General features: G+C 42.5%; 2 protein-coding genes across 2 annotated transcripts; both read left to right on the forward strand.

The window, feature by feature from the left end:
* The first annotated feature begins 793 nt into the window (after window positions 1-793).
* sc61a (transport protein Sec61 subunit alpha) lies at window positions 794-12049 on the forward strand. Its single transcript, NM_001173947.1, is given in 12 exon segments — window positions 794-883; window positions 2891-2958; window positions 3048-3113; window positions 3321-3399; window positions 5799-5930; window positions 6205-6314; window positions 6660-6813; window positions 8116-8276; window positions 8521-8718; window positions 10455-10646; window positions 10754-10830; window positions 10924-12049. Coding segments are annotated over 12 exon segments (1431 nt in total). The 5' UTR covers window positions 794-876; the 3' UTR covers window positions 11111-12049.
* Window positions 12050-12326: 277 nt separating this feature from the next.
* LOC106582923 (mitochondrial intermembrane space import and assembly protein 40-B) lies at window positions 12327-22702 on the forward strand. The gene is made up of 3 exons (XM_014166550.3): window positions 12327-12507; window positions 15442-15540; window positions 19877-22702. The coding sequence occupies exons 1-3, from the start codon at window positions 12486-12488 to the stop codon at window positions 20293-20295; spliced, it is 540 nt and encodes a 179-aa protein (XP_014022025.3). The 5' UTR covers window positions 12327-12485; the 3' UTR covers window positions 20296-22702.
* The last annotated feature ends 171 nt before the right edge of the window (window positions 22703-22873 follow it).

The raw sequence follows: 22873 nt of genomic DNA on the forward strand, positions 1-22873 counted from the left end.
TTTTGCACATAATTGATTTACTTCACTTTACCAGTTGCTCACTTTTCTGCGCTTGCATGATACAGTGTCATTCTAGGGCCAACTGAAAGCTGTACAAAAAAAGAACATGCAGTGATAAAAATGGTATAATGCTGACCCCTGATGGCAGTACGTGTTAACTAGAACATTTTCTGCATTCCCAAATCATTGAAGTCAAATAAACAGTATTTTAATTTGTTCATGATCATGCATTTTAATTTCAGTGAAGGTAAATTAAACTACCGAATGAGCAGTCTCGTGATAATTTATAAATTGTAATGAACTAGCTGCAGTTATTCTGAGGTTTTGCATTTACTGCAAGTGTAATATTTCTTGTTTTATCATAATCAAACGCATATTTGAGATTTATCTGTTTTGACTAGATGGGATACATTTTTGTCAGATTTGACTTTTGGCAGCAGGTTAGGAGAATTTACGCAGCAGGTTAGGATAATTAATTTAGCAGGTTATGAGAATTATGCCGTGTTCGGAACTACTGGGAACTCGGAAAAAAAACGTGCTACGACTGGAAAAAACCTAACTCGGATTTTGAAGTCGGAATATCGGGCATCTTTCTAAAGCTCCGTCATTCCGACCTGAAAATCAGTGACATCATGATTTGACCTCTTTTTTTCCCCTTTTCCCAGTTATATTGAAAGCATCACAAGTTTCAAATTCAGACATTCTTGAACGCGGCAAAAGAATCCCCAAGATCTGACGTGTAGTAGGAGCTTCATTGATGACGTGTCTTTACAGCGCATTCTTTTCTGTGCAGAGCGGTTCAATGGTGCCACGCAAACTGTGCTGATTCTTCAAGTGGCACCAGTTTAACACAACAGGAATCGGATAAAGGACACCATGGGCAGTGAGTTATTTTTCTAACGTCTGTCGATGTATCTGTGAATTGCATGTTAAATGTATATTTTGAACGTTTAGCTAGTTAGATTGGCTGTGAACGGACATGTATTGTAGCTTGCTACTAGCTAGCCAATGCTAACGTCAGCTGTAATGTTAGGTCGTTAACTAGTTAAACTTACCGTACCTTAGTTAGTAGTTATGGTGTTATAGTTATTAGCTAACCAGGGTTACACAATCGTTTTACTTATCTATTCACTGTAAAATATTATAACGTTTTAACGGAATGGGAAGCTAACGGCAGGAGGCAGCTAACGTACAATCGCTGCTGACTTTAGCTAACGAGGCTCATGAAGTGCCCACAAATTGTTGACCCTTGGCACTTAGTTTGGACATTTCAGATTGCTGTGTGCACCTTCAACATTCGCTAACTAGTAACCCTCTACAGTCTTTGTCATTCTAGGAAATGTTACTAGCTAGCATAGTCTGCTGTGTCAGTACCTGTGCGCAGAGATACTGCCTGGTTCAAGTCTTTGAATTGACAGTGACATCAGACAAACTGGGTGGTTCGTGCCCTGAATGCTGATTGGTTGAAGCCGTGGTATATCAGACCGTATGATGACATTTATTTTTACTGCTCTACGTTGGTAACCAGTTTATAATAGCAATAATGCACCTCAGGGGTTTGTGATATATAGCCAATATACCACGGCAAGGGGCTGTGTCCTAGCACTCTGCGTTGCTTTGTGCGTAAGAACAGCCCTTAGCCGTGGTATATTGGCCATATACCACACCCCCTTTGGCCTTATTGCTTAATTATGACTAGTTTGCTGCTAGCTTGCTTACATTGTTTTGAATAAACCACATTGGCATTCCCAATGAATGTCAACTTCTTTGAAGAACTAAGGTTAGCTGTCCAGCTACAGTTGATATTAGAGGTCGACTGATTATGATTTTTCAACGCCAATACCAATTATTGGAGAACCAAAAAAATACAGATTAATCGGCTGATTTAAAAAAAAAAAAAAAAGTGTAATAATGGAAATTACAACAATACTGAATGAACACTTTTATTTTAACTTAATATAATACATAAATAAAAATCTATTTAGTCTCATATAAATAAGTGAAACATGTTCAATTTGGTTTAAATAATACAAACAAGTAAAAGTGCAATATGTGCCATGTTAAAAAGCTAACATTTAAGTTCCTTGCTCAGAACATGAGAACATATGAAAGCTGGTGGTTCCTTTTAACATGAGTCTTCAATATTCCCAGTTAAGAAGTTTTAGGTTGTAGTTATTATAGGACTATTTCTCTCTATACCATTTGTATTTCATATACCTTTGACTATTGGATGTTCTTATAGGCACTATAGTATTGCCAGCCTAATCTCGGGGGTTGATAGCGTTGAAGTCATAAACAGCGCTGTGCTTCAAGTACTGCGAAGAGCTGCTGGCAAACGCAGGAAAGTGCTGTTTGAATGAATGTTTACGAGCCTGCTGCTGCCTACCACCGCTCAGTCAGACTGCTCTATCAAATTATAGACTTAATTATAATATAATAAATAACAGGTGGTCAGCCTGCCACGCAGTCTCCTCGTGGAGTGCAGTGTAAACGGTGTCCAAAAATGCAGATTACTGATTGTTATAAAAATTTGAAATCGGCCCTGACTAATCGGCCATTCCGATTTTTAATCGGTCGACCTCTAGTAGATATACTGTATTTCTATTGCCTCTGTTAATCTGCTCTCATAATCAGCCTAGCTATAGGCCCACTAGTTTGTTCCCACATACAATATAGCTAGTTAACTCACTGGATTGATTACCTTACTTAGCTAACTAGCTAATGTGAGTGGAGCCTAATTTTTGCATGCATGGGAGTGATGACGTTTCATCCTGATAAAGTGTAACTATCTTTCACTGGTTAGGACAAGACTTATTTTACTGTGTATGTTGTATGTAGGTTTTTTCCCCCCAAAGAAACAAACCAACCTCGTGTTTTGTTTTTTTTCCAGTTAAATTTTTGGAAGTCATAAAGCCGTTTTGTGCGGTCTTACCTGAGATTCAGAAACCAGAGAGAAAGGTATAGTATACCGCGATCTCTCCTCACTAGCTCTTCAACCATCTTAGCTCTAGTGATGTTTCTAAAACCTCCCTCTTTTACCTCTACAGATTCAGTTCAGAGAAAAAGTACTATGGACTGCCATCACTCTCTTCATCTTCCTGGTGTGCTGCCAGGTTAGTATCTGCTGAGCTGAACATCTCTCTGTGTAATTCTATATATTGTATGGTTCTTGCAAAGAAGCCCTGCCTGTCTTTGGTCTTATTATCACTAGCTGATAATATGGTTACGGCAACAGGTAATGATGACTCAATGAGTGTAGTTATAACTCTTGTGGGTAGTGTATTGGGTTCATTCTTTCTCTTTGTCTCCTGTCCTCCTAGATTCCCCTCTTTGGCATCATGTCCTCGGACTCTGCAGATCCCTTCTACTGGATGAGAGTAATCCTGGCTTCCAACAGAGGTGAGAAACGAACAGTCTGGTTCTACTTAGTTTGAATGCTTGCCTGTCCCTGTAATCATCAGTCCATATGGAGGAAGACAAGTTTGAACTGTGCGTCCCTAGTAACAAAGGGGTTTAAAAAAAAAAAAAAAAAAGAATCTCTCATTGAAATGCATAAATTTTAGTGCTGCGTTAAATGGCTTAAATATATATATTTTTAAATAACCAAGCGTTCTATCTATAACTGAGTTGATGCCTGATATATGATGTGTAAAGCCAGCAAGTCTAATTATTTCAAGCTACAATGCCAAGGTGATAAAATGCTAATTCAATGCAATAACTGCATGCACGCTGGTGTCCTGTGCCATTGTAAAAACAGAAAAAGTTGCTGGGTCTGTAGTGAGAGTGAGAACGTTATCGTAGTTTTTGCTTTGCTTCTTCTCCACTGCAGTGTATTTCTGGAGGCTTGGACTGGAAATATATCGTGCAGATTAGCTGGTTGGATAGCCAGCCAGTCATGATATTGGCTGCTAAGTAGCTACAGTTACTACTAGTAGCTAGCTAATAGAAGAGAATATTAAGAAGACGGTTCGTCAAGTGTCATGACTCCATGTTATGTATACCTAGCTAGCTAAATAGCTTGAGGCTAGGCAGAAGCGTTGTCACTCTTCACTGCAGAAAGTGTGTGTGTGTGTGTTTTGAACATGATAACTTTCAAGCAACCCAAAGATGGTAAGCTATCTAGTTGGCTAACTATTTTTGAATTAGGCATTAGTTTCATAACCCAATCTAGCGAAGTTTGCAAGCTAGCTTCATCTGGCCTGCATAATACTTTCTGCCTTGTTTGTCGATCTTTAATGTTACCTAACTATGCCGTACCAGCCTGCCTAGCTGCCCATCTAACCAGCTAGTAATAGGCAGCTAGCTAATAGTGCTGAGTGAATAGTGCTTTGTCATTTCGATTTGATTAAAAACAATAATAATGGATTTCGGTAATTAAAAAAAATCACAATGCATTATGAAATGACATTCAAATGTTTGTTTTTTTCATGTTAAATTTCTAATCCCAAAATAATTAACCTTCAATTGCCAAAACATTTAAAATATTTGATTGTCTCTGTCAGGTCCACATTGGATAGACATCAATAGGAAATTACTATAAAATATATTTCAGATGTGAATATTACTTCGTTTTTATTTTATTTTAAATTCCTTAGTCATCATCTCTGCTCAGGCTGTAGCAGCCAAACAACTCTTTGCTCCCCAACTACTGTACTGTCTTTAGTCATCCAATTTAGCTAGGCTAGCCTGCTCAATCATGCTGCAGGGCTGTCTTGAGTATCCTTTTACTAGTTCTTCAAAGTAAATGAGACAGTTCCTGAAAGTACATCTCCATCCCTCTGTTGTGTACATTCCTCTCTCATGAGGTCTGTGTGAAACTAACCGAACGTAGTAGGCGTAAAAGTGTATGCGTTCTTACGCTGAACTAGGTTGAATATTTGCTTTATGGAAACTACAACTTCCTTCAGCCCAGCGTGCCACAGTTTTCTTGACGTGATTTCTCTGTAGAGAAACGGTGCGTTGGGCTCACCAAAACCCTCAACTAAATGGAATTCAAGTAATTGAACAGCTGTCGGTCAATTAGTTGTTTAATAACCAAAAAAAGGAAATGTCGGTAAATCGCTCAGCACTACTAAAGATTTATAGTACAGAAAATACATTCTTCAAGTCTAAGTTGGATATTAGAAGTGCTGTACTTACTAAAGAATCTATTGTACTGCCAGTTAAGATGGCATGAATGTGATCTTAACCAAGAAATATAGCATGTTAACTTCAAACAAAACACAGCGTTCTAAAGCTTTACCCTTCCTGGTTGTTGCTAAGCTAAACAATGGGCTCACGTCATTGACCCAGTGGTCTAAGGCACTGGATCTCAGTGCTTGAGGTGTCACTACAGACACCCTGGTTCGAATCCAGGCTGTATCACCACCGGCCGTGATTGGGAGTCCCATAGGGCGGCACACAATTGGCCTGGCGTCGTCCGGGTTTGACCGGTGTAGGCCGTCATTGTAAATAAGAATTTGTTGTGAACTGACTTGCCTAGTTAAATAAACAAATATTGACACCTGTCTCCCTCCATTTATTAACGGCTCTCAATCTTGGCTACTGATCATGTTAGAAGCATCTATTACACCTTCACTGTTTGGTTCCCACCTTTTACATGGAGAAATAATTATTCCCTGTGATGTTATCAGGTCTTATCTCTTTTGACAAGCAGTCTTTGCAAAAGCTGACATTCTTTAGCTGATATCACTGTATTCAGACCTTTGCCTTTGTTAGAATCCCCTTTTCCAGTACAACAGTGTTGGTTCATAATAATGGTTGACTGAACAGTACTGTGATCCTCCACCATTCTACAGGTACTCTGATGGAGCTGGGTATCTCACCCATTGTTACCTCTGGTCTCATCATGCAGCTGCTGGCTGGAGCCAAGATCATTGAGGTTGGAGACACCCCCAAGGACAGAGCACTCTTCAACGGAGCACAGAAATGTAGGTCCACCCTCTAATCATCTTGCACAGAAGCAGTTTTTACTAAGGAATGGGATTAATCATAATACGTTGAATTATGGTTATATAGCCACCTGGCAACTGTTCTGATTTGTGGGCTTGTATATGACGGGTATTAGAATAAGTGTGTCTAGCCTGTCATAAGGCTGGGGTGTATTCAGTATCCCGTTGCAAAGTGTTTTTCCACTCACAACAGTCCAAGGATATTGAACAGTCCGAGGATATTGAATGCAACCATCTTCCTTTTTCTCTGCAGTGTTTGGCATGATCATCACCATTGGGCAGGCCATTGTTTACGTGATGACTGGCATGTACGGAGACCCCTCAGAGATGGGTGCTGGGATCTGCCTGCTCATCATCATTCAGGTTAGTTAGACCCCCCCCCCCCCCCCCCCAGAGACCTAACTTTCACTACTACCCTTTGGCAGCCATTTCTTTAATCTGTCAATCAGCCATGCTCAACAGTCTGCTCTGCTTTCATCCTCCTGGTCAGGTAGCCTAGTGGTTAAGAGCGTTGGGCCAGTAACTGAAATGTCGCTGGTTCGAATCCCTGTGCCAGAAAGATGGAAAAATCTGCCGTTCTGCAAGGCAGTTAACCCACAACTGCTTCCCGGGCTCCGCACCTCTCCCATTTCAGTTGAATGCATTCAGTTGTGCTGACTCGGAATACCCTTTCCCTTCCCTATTTTAAGCTCTCTCCTTCTTCCCCAGCTGTTTGTGGCAGGTCTGATTGTGCTGCTGCTGGATGAGCTGCTGCAGAAGGGCTATGGTCTAGGCTCTGGTATCTCCCTGTTCATTGCCACCAACATCTGTGAGACCATCGTCTGGAAGGCCTTCAGTCCCACTACTGTCAACACTGGGAGAGGTAGGTAGCACTAAGGTGTACATGCACTACATGACCAAAAGTAGGTGGACACGTGCTCGTCGAACCTCGCATTCCAAAGTCATGGGCATTAATATGGAGTTGGTCCCCCCCTTTGCTGCTATAACAGCCTCCACTCAGCCACAAGAGCAGTAGTGAGGTTGGGCGATTAGACCTGGCTCACAGTCGGTGTTCCAATTCATCCCAAAGGTGTTCTATGGGATTGAGGTCAGGGCTTTGTGCAGGCCAGTCAAGTTTTTCCTCACCGATCTCAACAAACCATTTCTGTATGGACCTCACTTTGTGAACGAGGCCCTTGTCATGCTGAAACAGGAAAGGGCCTTCCCCAAACTGTTGTCACGAAGTTGGAAGCACAGAATCATCTAGAATGTCATTGTATGCTGTAGCATTGAGTTCCAGTGAAGGGAAATAAGGGGCCTAGCCCGACCCATGAAAAACAGCCCCAAACCATTTATTATTCCTCCACCAAACTTTAGTTGGCACTATGCATTGGGGCAGGTAGCGTTCTCCTGGCATCCGCCAAACCCAGATTCATCCATCTGACTGCTAGATAGTGAAGCGTGATTCATCACTCCAGAGAACGCATTTCCACTGCTCCAGACTCCAATGGCGGTGAGCTTTACACCACTCCAGCTGACACTTGGCATTGTGCATGGTGATCTTAGGCTTGTGTGTGGCTGCTCAGCTATGGAAACTAATTTCATTAAGCTCCCGATGAACCGTTCTTGTGCTGACGTGGCTTCCAAAGGCAGTTTGGAACTTAGTAGTGAGTGTTGCAACCCAGGACAGACGATTTTTATGCGCTTCAGCATTCGGCGGTAAGGTTCTTTGAGCTTGTGTGGCCTACCACTTCGCGGCTGTGCCGTTGTTGCTCCTAGACATTTTTACTTCACAATAACAGCACTTACAGTTGACCTGGGCAGCTCTAGCAGGGCAGAAATTTGCCGAACTGACTTGTTGAAAAGGTGGCATCCTATGACGGTGCCATGTTGAAAGTCAATAAGCACTTAAGTACAGGTCAATCTACTGCGAATGTTTGTCTTTGGAGATTGCATGGCTGTGTGCTCGATTTGTTTTTTTTTTTTTTTTTTTTTTATTTTTTTTTTATACACCTGTCAGCAATGGGTGTGGCTGAAATAGCCGAAACCACTCATTTCAAGGGGTGTCCACATAATTTTGTGTAACTAGTGTATGTGTATTTACAATGTGCTCTTGTTCTTCAGTCAGGGTTGTTCCCCCTGCTGTGCTGTGGTTAGTTAGGTAACCCTGTCTCTTGTGTCTCAGGAACGGAGTTTGAAGGTGCCGTCATTGCCCTGTTCCACCTGTTGGCCACCCGCACAGACAAGGTGCGCGCCCTAAGAGAGGCCTTCTACCGCCAGAACCTGCCTAACCTCTTGAACCTCATCGCCACAGTCTTCGTCTTTGCTGTAGTCATATACTTCCAGGTCAGTGGACAGACAACCCGCTTTATAGCCTATATCGTCTTGGCTGTCATTTGATTGGTTTTACAAATGGCTTTCAATTCATTGCTTAAGTGACCTTTATGGCCATTGGATCTGACAATGTGAACATAAATGTTCAGACCAAAAAGCTGCATGCATAGAATAATTGAAGACAAACTTTGAATACCATTGGATTTCCGTGGTTGTATTTGAAAGGTCTTGAACACTTCTCGCCTCCTCCTTCCAGGGCTTCAGGGTGGACTTGCCCATCAAGTCTGCCCGTTACCGTGGTCAGTACAACACCTATCCCATCAAGCTCTTCTACACTTCCAACATTCCCATCATCCTCCAGTCTGCCCTTGTGTCCAACCTGTACGTCATCTCTCAGATGCTCTCCACGCGATTCAGTGGCAACTTTCTGGTTAACCTGCTGGGCACCTGGTCTGTAAGTACCTGTCCACAATGAACTTTGAGTGTCGCTTCTGTGTTCATTACACAGAGGTGGAGACTTGCCTCACCCTTGTTCATTACACCTGTACTATTTAAAAATGTACATCCACTTAGTTATTTTTTTCTCATCACATTTAACCTTCATGAAGTTCAAACCGATACTGAATACGTCTTTGTGTTGTCTGGTAGTGTGTGACTGTAAACAATGAAGAGTCTGTTTGACGCCATAGTGGTGGTTATGGTCACATGTTTTGGACTACTATGACAGCACACTGGTAGTGTTGACAGATTAGACATTTCTTTCAGCAATCCTGTGTAAGAGAGCTAGCCTTCAGAAGGTTTTAAGAGGGCTCCAGATTAACATTTTCCCCTGGTCGCACTGGTGCCTCTCTTTTTCAGTTGGTGGCACCAGCCCAAGATTTGGTCGCACGCCCATAAAAAATGGGTAATGCATAACCATGGTAGCAATTGAAAGGGAACAGTTTGGAGACTATTGGAAAATTGATTTTTATGTGCATTTTAATCTGAAAATACTCCTGATACATTCAGTAACATAAGAATATTCCTGGAAAATGTAGGGTAGAACAACCTAAGTAATTTCAATGCCCTTTATGACTCAAGAATCTTCAACTAGTAAGGTGCTTTTGAGCTCTCCTAGCTGTGCTGTTGAGGAACTACGGCAAGCACAACCCTGCATCCGCACCATCACACAGTACTGTTTACACAATCCAAAAACAGTCCATTTTATAAATCACAATATGGGTGAGATGTGCATCACAAGATATTTCAGTGTTATGCTTTCACAATGAAATTCAAGGAAAGTATCATTATTTTGATACACATAGAAAGGAGTTATGATTGGTGGGTGCGCATTTCTTTCTGTGAGCTCAATGGCCAGTTTCTGTAGAGATAAATCAGATCAAGCCTGAACTGTACGACGTGGTTTCCAACAGGCCAATATTCTACATACTTTAGCGCAAAAAAACCTTGGTAATTAACTACAATGAACATACAGTAGTCCATTCTGCGCCTACTGGTCCGGTCTTTCTTTTACACCTGCTATGTAAAAGAGACAGAAATGCATAATCAAGAGTGATAGAGCAGTTGCTTAGCGCGCTATCTTGACCTGAAAATGCATGATCTAAGTGATTGATAGTTGGTATTCAACAGTCATAAAAGTATGACTTATTGATTTACTTTGAAGAATTACTTAGATAGTGATTTGTCAGACTGCATAGGCAGTAGCTCTATAGAGATGACTTGGAGTGAAGTCAACAAGTAAAACTAATGTAATATACACAACTGAAATATTTGATTAAAGTTATGTGAATAAATGATGGTTAGTAAGTGATGAGCAAAAACTACCATCATGGGAATTGTATTCAACACACATAATGCATTAAATCTTTTTTTAAAAAACAATCAAAATTGAAAACGGATTTTAATACTCAAACTGAACAGACTTCAAAAAGCACTAATCGCTCAGCACTACCAAGCAGGAATGCATAATTTAAGATTTTGATGTGCAACCTATTCTAGTGATTGTAATGGATTTGGGGTTGCAGAATTTTGATTTCTTTTATCCAAAAGAGATGTTTTGAGTGAGGTTGCAATGTAGAAAACATGTGACTCAATGGTCGCAGTCTTGAGCCCTGTTTTACTCATAACAGCCCTGATTGGGCTACGCTTACATGGAGAATCTATACTTAATCGATTTGTGTGTTTGTATAGGATACTTCCACTGGAGGACCAGCTCGGGCCTACCCAGTTGGAGGTCTCTGCTACTACCTCTCTCCCCCGGAGTCCTTTGGTTCTGTTCTGGATGACCCCATCCACGCTGCCATCTACATCGTCTTCATGCTGGGCTCCTGTGCCTTCTTCTCCAAGACATGGATCGAGGTTTCAGGATCCTCGGCCAAAGATGTGAGTCACTTGATGCACTAGATGCATTTGCTTCATCTGTTACAGATGCACTTACTGTAGGTACACTGAAGTATGTGTGGTAGTTGCTAACTCTGCATGTTTGACAGGTGGCTAAGCAGCTGAAGGAACAGCAGATGGTGATGAGGGGACACCGAGAGACCTCCATGGTGCACGAGCTCAACCGGTAAAAACATACACACCTTTGGTTGCACTCTGGCCCAAGTGTTAATTGCTGCGTGTTTTTCTACACATTTCTAAAATCTTGTTCTTTATGAAGGTACATCCCCACAGCTGCAGCTTTCGGTGGCCTATGCATAGGTGGGCTGTCTGTCATGGCGGACTTTCTGGGCGCCATCGGTTCTGGTACTGGAATTCTTTTGGCCGTGACCATCATCTACCAGTACTTTGAGATCTTCGTCAAGGAGCAGAGTGAAATGGGCAGCATGGGAGCGCTGCTATTCTAGAAACACCCTCCAACACGCACCACAGACACACAGCCTCCACCCTCTACAAATTACTTACTTTTTGTTTTGCATTGTATCTAATGCGCACAAATCAGTACATTCTGCCTCTGACACGTCCTCTTTCTCAGCTTCTTTGTGTTCCCAGAAGCTCTTGAGGGCTCACGCAGACTGGATCTCACTGGGAAAGAAAGATGGCACTTGACCCAGTGTTCAGCATGGAATTGCGCCTGTTCTGTCCCGTTTTTTATTTTTCAATACCATTACCCTCTCTTCATCTGACCAGCCAGGCTACTCTGCTGATGGTCTTATCTTCTATAGAAGCTTGCTCAAGGAAATTGAAGACTGACACCGTTTTAAAGGAGTCTGTTCTTAAACCAACAAGCACTACACCTGGACATTTTTGGAGAGTGGAAAGAAAGCCATGTCATTAATTTTAGGCCATTGTAAGCTGTGCATGGGGTTTGAAGAGCCACATTGGGGTAAAGAAAGTATAAATATACTTGTTCATGTATTCCTTAAATGGCTCTGGGAATCTCTAACAAGCTTTGTTGGTTTTCATTTACTTGTATTTTTTTTAAATCAAGGAATATATTTCTATTCATGCTGGTCTTATCAATAGCATATGTTAGTACTTTGTCTCTGGGTCCTAAAGGAAAATGTTTGTGTTGTGGTCTTTTATTCCCAGACAATCGCTGTAGAAACTGCCTAGATGTCATTGGATGATGGTGGGTTTGGTAGGAATGGGGTTTCATTTAGTGTTTTTTACTTCCTGTATTGGACATAATTATGAAATTTGACTAGGATTTTATTTTTTAGATCCTCATCCCCCCCCCCCCCCCCACTGTAAACCATCAGTGACCCCCAAATAAAACACTACCATGGACATAGGGCCCATGTCTTTGTTCAGGCCAATATTTTTCAATAAAAGCTAGAAAACAATATTCTGTGTTGAACCTTCACATGGCATAAGTCACACTACAATATGCATCAAACAGGGTGTATACCAATATTATTGTGGTACATACTGCCAGATGAGTGCAGTACAGGTTTCACTTCTCTTTGGTAGAGTACTGCCAAATAGTAATCTGGTACTGTTGGTAGGAGTTTCCCCGCACCCCTGGTCCAGTTTCAGATTGTTTTTATCCTCATTATGGGGATTGTGTAATCTGACCCTGGATCTACCGAGATCTGCTGCACAAATCACCAGTGGCTGCCCAGATGACGTCATGAGGCTGCGTCCAGAAAGCGAAGCAAAGAGGGGTCAACGGAACGGGCGGTTATTACATGACTATGTGCACTGCAGCTAATTGTTGTACAAAAACCGTCGTGGCTTCTGATTTAAGTAGAGGACCAACGGATACCACCACCGTCTGTCATGTCGTACTGTAAGCAAGAGGGTAATAGCGCACCTTAGATTTTCATTCATTTCACTTGTCCAATGAATGTCATTGAAGCGGCTAGCATGGTAACGTTAGTTCTCTAGTTAGCTTGCGCAGCAGGTCAGCGTTGCTTGTTCCAGATTTATTGGTGCAGTAATTTCATGTAGCTTAGTTGCAGTCAGTTATAGGGTTTGAAGAGGTCTATAAATGGGACAAGCAGATTCACAGGATTAATCTGATTTGTAAAGGAAGGCTATTAGTACGAGACGAACACATTAACTTCCACGCTAGCCAGATAACTAACTAGCAAGGCTAGTAGATGACTTCAGGCAGAGCTGTCAAAGCGCTTACCAGAAGATACCGACCCTACCGTTACGTTGTTTACACTAAGGTCAGAACGCAATCATGGTTCCATTTAGTTCTGACTAGGTGGCATTCAGCCATTTGCTTTGCCCACGACTACCCTGTGTGTGTGAACTACATCCCCGACACTGTGTTTTAACATTTATAAACGTCAATCATTGCTTGCAATATGGCTTTCGAAACATATGGCCCTTTACCTTTCATCAGCAAGAACCAATCCTTCAAATAAAATATATTTACATGCTGACCACACTGCTCGCGCGTTGCGTGAGCAAAATAAATGTACATGTTATTCAATCATTGCACCCACACTGCTCACGATATTTTGAGTAGCCAGACATTTATAGAACTTGGTTCTATTTGTGATGTGCTGAAAGTCCCATCTTTCCCATCTCATTGGTTTTTAGGAGCATGTACCCACGTGGGTGATTGAAACATGAACTGAGGTCCACAGTCCAGTTGGTAGTGGTAATGCACCTTACAGTTGGTTTGCCGACCACCATATAAAGTCAGAACAAGAAGCCTGAAGGAGGAGAGATTACTAGAAACAAACTTCCACCCTTTTATTTGTGGATTAATTGTCAGAGTAGAGGACAATGTTAATATCCCAGGACAAATGAGTTGCAACAGCAGCTAGCTAGCTAAATTGACATCAATGTTTAATGCTTTTTGACCTGTCCCAAAATTAATATAGTTGGTTCAGAGTTCGTTTTGATATTTCAACTTGTGTGTCCTGATCGCATCTGGTATGGGTGGACAAAATCAACATGCATGCGGGCAGTCTCTGTCAGCATGTTAAGGTGTGTTCACACCGCACCTTAGGCTAGGGCTAAGAGCCTCAGCCCTGGGCTAAGGGCGATTTTAGCCTGGGGCTAAGTGAGTTTTCACACTTGCACATTCTAAAGTGGGTTAGCACCAACCTTAGCCCAGGACTAGCTGGCCCCGCTCCGGAGCACTTTTGGTGGTTTTCCAGTATGAATCAGGGTCAGGAACAACTACTAGACTGCCCAGTCCAATCAAAAAAGCTGCACTGTTATTTTGACAAGTCAATTCATACTATTTAATCCTATCTGAGGACAAAAACCAAATCCATGCAAAAATATTGGTTGCTATGCCTAACAAACATGGTTATTATGGCTGGCTAATGTCTTCTCACTTATCAAACTAAAGCTACAAACACTACAAATATCCATTTAAATGGATATATCCATGTTGATAATATTGTTGAATGATTCCGCCTAGATCAGAAAAGTTGATGCCTCGTTCATGCACACCATTCTCTGTCCAGGGGCGAGATGGAATTTCAAAAGTGAAACATTGTTTCCGAGGTCAGACAGGCAGATGGCGAAGTTTATACAAACCATCACTGTTGGAAATCAAATGCTAGGCTAGACACAAGATGAGAAAATGTGTTAATAAATGTTGTACTGCTTATAACATTGGTCACATGTTGTTTGTCAGTTAGCCCTGGGCTGTGGAATACAAGTGTGATTCCTTAGCCCAGGTCTAAAGCTTAGCCTAGGGTTAACAAATGCTTGTGTGAACACAGGCTAAGCTAGCCCGGGGCTAAGAACAATGCAGTGTGAAAAGGCCTTTATAGCAGTTTTGCACATATCCATACCGCTATGGGTACCTCCATTCAACGAAATTACACCTCCCGAGTTACGCTTACAGACAGATGTGCAGAGCATGTTAGATAGTTAAACGTACCTCAATGCAGGGATGGGATATGCCACTGTACTCCAATTTGTACCTTTATCCAAATCCACACTGCTCCGTCAAGAAGATTGAAATACTGCTCATTTTTCTCTGAAAACTGCCCTTTTCATTCTCATGCTCGCTAGCTGTAGCCACTGCAGCCATTTTGGAATGGCTTTGTCAGCCAATCAGCTCCTTTGTTGTTTAACGCAATATGCCATTCCATAATGGCAGCTGTAGCTACTGCTAGCTAGCATGAGGATGAAAAGGGCAGTTTTCAGAGAAAATAGTAGAATTTAAATCTTCTCGATGGAGCAGTGTGGATAAAGGTCAAATTTGAGTACAGTGGCATATCCCATCCCTGCATTGAGGACGTTTTCTGACCTACGTCTCGCGCCGGCTCTACGGTGTCCTGATGTAACCATGATTTGCGTTCCGACCTCAGTGCAGCTCAGTGTAAACAAGCATAACAGTGGCGTCGGTATCTTCTGGCAATCGAAGCGCATGTCATGTCAGGTGACAGTTCAGTTTTTTTATATCTGGACCCTGCTGGTTAAACATAGTTAGTGGGCATTGATTAAGCATTCTGTTTACAGAAAAACAGCTGTTGTGAAATTGTTAACTTAGCAGCTATTATGGCCAACATATTAATAGCCAACCACTTGCCTTGATCCAATAGATAAATCCATTTGTGAGTCTATTGGGTCAGTCAGACCATATTAACCATGAATTTGTATAATTGGTCTCCCACTTTGCTTTAATAAAGCCAGCCTGGAGACTGGGAAGGGGAAGTGCAATTAGTATGTCATGGTCATAGCTCAGTGCCTGTTGTTTCCTTAGAGATGGCATCTTTTCATTCCATCCTCTCACCTGTGTTTTTCTCCTTGCCAGGTAAAGATCGCATCATCTTCGTTACCAAGGAAGACCATGAAGCACCTAGCAACGCTGAGCTCATTGCAGATGACCCCAATGACCCCTACGAAGACCAGGGTAAGTGGGCTGTGAATTCATGTCAGGGATGTAGAAGGATTATGAAACACTCAACAGTAGTGTAGTCATTACAAAGATACCAACAAAGAGGTGAATTCTGAAGTTACAACCATGTCAATTCAGTGCATTCGGAAAGTATTCAGACCCCCTTCACTTTTTCCACATTTTGTTACGTTACAGCCTTAACCTAAAATAGAATCAATTAAAAAAATAGAAATAAGGTATTTCTGTTCTTTATTTTTAATACATTGACAAAAATGTTTTTTTTTTTAAAACACGAAAAAAAAACAGTTTTCGCTTTGACATTATGGGCTATTGTGTGTAGATTGCTGAGGATATTTTTTTTGTTCAACCACTTTAGAACGTAACAAAATGTGGAAAAAGTCAAGGGGTCTGAATACTTTCCGAAGGCAATATATAGGTATATGTGTGTGTCTGTGTGTGTGTATATAGAGAGAGATATTACAAATTTAAAACAGAAATACCTTATTTACATAAGTATTCAGACCCTGAAATTGAGCTCAGGGGTATCCTGTTTCTATTGATCATCCTTGAGATGTTTCTACAACTTGGAGTCCACCTGTGGTAAATTCAGTTGATTGCACATGATTTGGAAAGGCACACGCCTGTCTATATAAGGTCCCACAGTTGACAGTGCATGTCAGAGCTAAAGCCTAGCCGTGAGGTCGAAGCAATTATCCGTAGAGTTCCGAGACAGGATTGTATCTAGGCACAGATCTGGGGAAGGGTACCAAAAAATGTCTGCAGCGTTGAAAAGGTCCCCAAGAACACAGTGGCCTCCATCATTCTTAAATGGAAGAAGTTTAGAACCACCTAGACTCTTCCTAGAGCTGGCCGCCTGGCCAAACTGAGCAATCGGGGGAGAAGGGCCTTGGTCAGGGAGGTGACCAAGAACCCGATGGTCACTCTGACAGAGCTCCAGAGTTTGTCTGTGGAGATGGGAGAACCTTCCAGAAGGACAACCATCTCTGCATCACTCCACCAATCAGGCCTTTATGGTAGAGTGGCCAGACTCTCAGACCATGAGAAAGAAGATTCTCTGGTCTGATGAAACCAAGATTGAACTCTTTGGCCTGAATGCCAAGTGTCACGTCTGGAGGAAACCAGGCACCGCTCATCAGCTGGCCAAAACCATCCCTAAAGTGAAGCATTTTGGTATTTTATTAGGATCCCCATTAGCTGTTGCAAAAGCAGCAGCTACTCTTCCTGGGGTCCACACAAAACATGAAACATAACACAGAATGACATAATACAGAACATCATTAGACAAGAACAGCTCAAGGACAGAACTACATACATTTTTAAAAAGGCACACGTAGCCTACATATCAATGCAGACACAAACTATCTAGGTCTAATAGGGGAGAGGCGTTGTGGTGGTAGCATAATGCTGTGGGGATGTTTTTCAGCGGAAGGGACTGGGAGTCTCAGGATTGAGAGAAAGATGAACGGAGCAAAGTACAGAGAGATCCTTGATGAAAACCTGCTCCAAAGCACTCAGGACCTCAGACTGGGGCGAAGGTTCACCTTCCAACAGGACAACAACCCTAAGCATACAGCCAAGACAACGCAGAAGTATCTTTGGGACAAGTCTCTGAATTTTATTTTTTTATTTCACCTTTATTTAACCAGGTAGGCCAGTTGAGAACAAGTTCTCATTTACAACTGCGACCTGGCAAGATAAAGCAAAGCAGTGCGACAAATAACAACACAGAGTTACACGTGGAATAAACAAGCGTACAGTCAATAACACAATAGAAAAAAAGAAAGTCTATATACAGTGTGTGCAAATGGCGTGAGGAGGTAAGGCAGTAAATAGGCCATAGTAGCAAGTAATTACAATTTAGCAAATTAACACTGGACTGATAGATGTGCAGATGATGATGTGCAAGTAGAAATACTGGTGTGCAAAAGAGCAGAAAGTAAATAAAAACAATATGGGGGTGAGGTAGGTAGATTGGATGGGCTATATACAGATGGACTATGTACAGCTGCAGCGATCGGTTAGCTTCTCAGATAGCTGATGTTTAAAGTTAGTGAGGGAAATATAAGTCTCCAGCTTCAGCGATTTTTGCAATTCATTCCAGTCACTGGCAGCAGAGAACTGGAAGGAAAGGCGGCCAAATGAGGTGTTGTCTTTGGGGATGACCAGTGAGATATACCTGCTGGAGCGCGTGCTACGGGTGGGTGTTGTTATCGTGACCAGTGAGCTGAGATAAGGCTGAGCTTTACCTAGCAATGACTTATAAATGACCTGGAGCCAGTGAGTTTGACGACGAATATGTAGCGAGGGCCAGCCAATTAGAGCATACAGGTCGCAGTGGTGGGTGGTATATGGGGCTTTGGTGACAAAACAGATGGCACTGTGATAGACTGCATCCAGTTTGCTGAGTAGAGTGTTGGAGACTATTTTGTAAATGGCATCGCCGAAGTCGAGGATCGGTAGGATAGTCAGTTTTACTAGGGTATGTTTGGCGGCGTGAGTGAAGGAGGCTTTGTTGCGAAATAGAAAGCCGATTCTGGATTTAATTTTGGATTGAGATGTTTAATATGAGTCTGGAAGGAGAGTTTACAGTCTAGCCAGACACCTAGGTATTTGTAGTTGTCCACATATTCTAAGTCTGAACCGTCCAGAGTAGTGATGCTAGTCGGGCGGGTGCGGGCAGCGAACGGTTGAAAGGCATGCATTTAGTTTTACTAGCATTTAAGAGCAGTTGGAGGCCACGGAAGGAGTGTTGTATGGCATTGAAGCTTGTTTGGCGGTTTGTTAACACAGTGTCCAAAGAAGGGCCAGATGTATACAGAATGGTGTCGTCTGCGTAGAGGTGGATCAGGGAATCACCCGCAGCAAGAGCGACATCGTTGATATATACAGAGAAAAGAGTCGGCCCGAGAATTGAACCCTGTGGTACCCCCATAGAGACTGCAAGAGGTCCGGACAACAGGCCCTCCGATTTGACACACGGAACTCTGTCTGAGAAGTAGTTGGTGAACCAGGCGAGGCAGTCATTTGAGAAACCAAGGCTGTTGAGTCTGCCGATAAGAATACAGTGATTGACAGAGTCGAAAGCCTTGGCCAGGTCGATGAAGACGGCTGCGCAGTACAATCTTTTATCGATGGCTGTTATGATATCGTTTAGTATCTTGAGCGTTGCTGAGGTGCTCCCGTGACCAGCTCGGAAACCGGATTGCACAGCGGAGAAGGTATGTGGGATTTGAAATGGTCAGTGATCTGTTAACTTGGCTTTTGAAGACTTTAGAAAGGCAGGGCATGATGGATATAGGTCTATAACAGTTTTGGTCTAGAGTGTCACCCCTTTGAAGAGGGGAAAGACCGCGGCAGCTTTCCAATCTTTAGGGATCTCGGACGATACGAAAGAGAGGTTGAACAGACTCGTAATAGGGGTTGCAACAATGGCTGCAGATAATTTTAGAAAGAGAGGTTCCAGATTGTCTAGCCCAGTTGATTTGTACGGGTCCAGGTTTTGCCGCTCTTTCAGAACATCTGCTATCTGGATTTGGGTGAAGGAGAAGCTGGGGAGGCTTGGGCAAGTAGCTGCGGGGGGTGCGGAGCTGTTGGCCGGGGTTGGGGTAGCCAGGGGGAAAGCATGGCCAGCCGTAGAGAAATGCTGAATGTCCTTGAGTGGCCCAGCCAGAGCCCCGACTTGAACCCGATCAAACATTTCTGTAGAGACCTGAAATAGCTGTGCAGCGATGCTCCCCATCCAACCTGACAGCACTTGAGATGATCTTCAGAGAAGAATGGGAGAAACTCCCCAAATACAGGTGTGCCAAGTTGTGGTGTCATACCCAAGAAGACTCGAGGCTGTAATTGCTGCCAAAAGGTGCTTCAACAAAGTAATGAGTAAAGGGTCTGAATGCTTATGTAAATGTGATATTTATTTATTTAAAATTGTATAAGTTTGCAAAAATGTCTAAAAACCTGTTTTTATTTCATCATTATGGGGTATTGTGCGTAGATAGATGAGGGGGAAAAAAACTATTTAATCAATTCTAGAATAAAGCTGTAACATAGCAAAATGTGGAAAAAGTCAAGGGGTCTGAATACTTTCCAAATGCACTGTACATGCCAGCAAGGTGGAAAAACCTGCCGTTCTGCCCTTGAGTAAGGCAGTTAACCCTCAACAGCAATTGCTTTCCGGGCGCCGATGACGTCGATTAAGGCAGCCCCCTGCACCTCTCTGATTCAGAGGTGTTGGGTTAAATGCGGAAGACACATTTTGGTTGAAAGCATTCAGTTGTGCAACTGACTAGGTATCCTCCTGCCCTTTCCTCTTGTATCCCTATTCCTCTAGGCCTGATTCTGCCTAGTGGGGAGATCAACTGGAACTGTCCATGCCTGGGAGGGATGGCTAGCGGGCCCTGTGGCACACAGTTCAAGGAGGCCTTCTCCTGCTTCCACAACAGCAATGAGGAGGTGAAGGGTTCAGAGTGTATCGACAACTTCCGCACTATGCAGGAGTGTATGCAGAAGTACCCCGAGCTCTACCCACAGGAGGACGAGAACGATGGAGTCGCCGCGGGAGGCGCTGACGCTACTGCCCCTGCGCCTGCTGAGAACTCTGCCCCCGTTGATTCTACTGCACCTGAGCCCGCAGAGGACTCGTCCCCAGCACCAGTGGCGTCTAGTGACTCTACCCTGTCCCCCCCAACACCTGAGTCTGCCCCGTCATCCGACAATACACCACCCACAGACAGCCAGGCTGCCAGCTAAAATCACCCACCGTCCACCATCCCCCGGTCTCTCCCTGAAACCACTGCCGTGCCCAGACCACTCTCTGGGGAGATCAGCTCGGTCCACTGATGCCTCAGACCTGTTCTCTTGGTTCAACATTCATCACGAGGGAGAATTACTTTTAAAGGGGGCCTATAACTGCAGAGGAGTTAAGTCTCCTACAGGGAATATGCTGTGAGAGGAGGAGGACAACACAAAAGAAATACACATCTTTTTCTTATGCTTTTTTATCCAGTGGTTGTTGAGCTCCTGAGGTTCCTACAGTGGTGAGTTTGTAGAGGAGGACTTGTTCGCTGAAGGGACTTTAGTTAAAGGATTCTCATCCAAAACAATTGATCTGCTTATTATCAAGCTTTAAATCAGATCATTTGTGCCATTCTATTTTAATTCTACACTGGAGGTGTGTAACCTACTATCAATGTTACTGGTCAGACTAGTTTGTGATCACTTGACTTAATGTTAGGCTTGGGCGGTATACCATATACCAGGGTATTTGGAAATAGTTGGGATGCTTTTTTCAATACTGTCAATAGCATTGAACATTTAAACTTTATTTGACGTTTTTCAATACATTTGAATATTTGTTGCTACTTTTTAAGTAAATACCCACAGTCAACTTGTGCAATACTTTAGGAGATAAAGCAGATCACGTTCTTCATTTCACCGGTCACATTATTTTACATTATGAAGCTTACCATAGTTCCCCAGAACAGTTGAGCCAATCACGTGGTTGTTTGTTTGTAAGTAGCACAACTGGAGAAAGCGGGAGCAGGTGAGTCCAGCTGTTTATTGACGGGTCGCGTTGTATATTGAAAGTCGTGTTTTTTTTTTGCTTCAATAGAGTGATCATGGAAGTGCAACTATAGTTTTCCTTCAGAAAAAATACATTAGTGCCACATATTAGGGAGAAAAAAGCTTCATTGTAATCAGATGACAAAAGTAGTGCAACGCTATTTGGCTGGCAGCCACACAAGTAAATGAGCTTACAATGAAAAAGCAAGGTATTTTTTGCAAAAATTATGCATGGCCATCATGTGTCTGTTTATCATAGAAAGAATGTAGCCAGCTACATTTCCAAATGTTTTGCCTAAAGTTAATATTTTACCAAAGAAAAGTAGGCTGGCTACACCGAGAAAGTGCTCTGACTGATGTGTAGCTACTTGTCTGCTGATATAATGCCCATTCGTGAATTCTCATCAGAGTGGAGACAATTGAAGCACAAAATGAGTCTGATGCAGAGCAGAAATTACATTAAGAAGCATTTTACGTCTGCGTTTACAAAACACTACAAGATATTTATTTTTTAAATTTAAATTCTGCATTAAATTGGCTCCCGAGTGGTGCAGCGGTCTAAGGCACTGCAGTCCCTGGTTCGAATCCAGGCTGCATCACATCCGGCCGTGATTGGGAGTCCCATAGGGCGGCGCACAATTGGCCCAGCGTCGTCTGGGTTTGGCCGGGGTAGGCTGTCATTGTAAATAAGAATTTGTTCTTAACTGACGTGCCTAGTTAAATAAAGGTAACATTTTTAAAATGTAAATTAAAGTGACCCTTAAATTTAATTTGCTAGTTAATCTAAGTAAGTGGCTCAATTAATAAAGTGAGGGGGCATCTTATTGTGTTAGCTTTCTGCCGTGTTCTCCTCTCTTCTCAGAGCAGGCAGGCCAGTTGCCCTAGCGACTCCAGACTCCACACAGACACAATGTGTAGGCTACATGCTGCTTCAGAGCCAGTACTGTTCTTCCTTCAGACAAGCATGAATCAAAACTTTGTTAATTTGCAGTGTCTCACGTTCGCATTCACTTGTAAATGTCCAAACTCACCAAAAATAACATTTGGTAGCTCCTACCTATATATGTACAACTTTATGAGCCTGTCTTTGCAATTCCTTTATTTTCGTTGGCGCCCGTTAGCAGATTTAGTCAGCAGCCCCCATTGAAATTCGCTATTACGTGTGCTAATTTTGTTAGCATTCTGTTAATAGACGCCCAATGGTTTCTTTTTTTTGCTTTGTTTTTGCGCCCCCTTGTGTACGAAGCCTGTAATACCGTATATCCCGGTATGAGAAAAGGATGGTATGATATGAAAATCTGGATACCGCCCAACCCAACCCTACTTCATGTTTGTGTTTGACAGATCATGGTAAGAGATAGAGATAGGATTAAAGCTTGATTACTCTTGTGTACTAAATTGCTGCCCAAAGATCATGTGACATGTTTGTTTTTCAATTTTAAGTTTTGTCAAAAGTCCTGAATGTTGCTGTTGGTATGATGTTTTTCCACCAATCTGTGTTTTGAATTTTACCTCACTATTACTTAATAGATTTTTCCATCCAATGACCACCCTTCATAACCCATATACCTGAATAAAGTGGAAGTCCATTGTCTGTGCAATAATTTCCTCGAAGGAGAGAATTAAACACTGCGTGCCAACTGGGATTTGGTTATGGGTTGCGTAATAGTCTCATGAAAGAGGGAGCTGTTGGAAATGTATTGGTCATTGACAGTGACACTAATAATCAGAGGGGGAGCTTTGGAACATTGGGGCTAAATCCTAA

The sequence above is a fragment of the Salmo salar genome, chromosome 22 (assembly GCF_965601325.2).
Source record: "Salmo salar chromosome 22, fSalSal1, whole genome shotgun sequence".
Taxonomy (NCBI): Eukaryota; Metazoa; Chordata; class Actinopteri; order Salmoniformes; family Salmonidae; genus Salmo; species Salmo salar.

What these genes read in the sequence shown, in the direction of transcription:
- LOC106582923 (XM_014166550.3), top strand. Translation starts at nt 12,486, where the DNA reads ATGTCGTACTGTAAGCAAGAGG. An exon ending in GTCGTACTGTAAGCAAGAGG is followed by an intron (nt 12,508 to 15,441) that starts GTAATAGCGCAC and finishes TCTCCTTGCCAG; the next exon opens with GTAAAGATCGCATCATCTTC. An exon ending in TGACCCCTACGAAGACCAGG is followed by an intron (nt 15,541 to 19,876) that starts GTAAGTGGGCTG and finishes CTATTCCTCTAG; the next exon opens with GCCTGATTCTGCCTAGTGGG.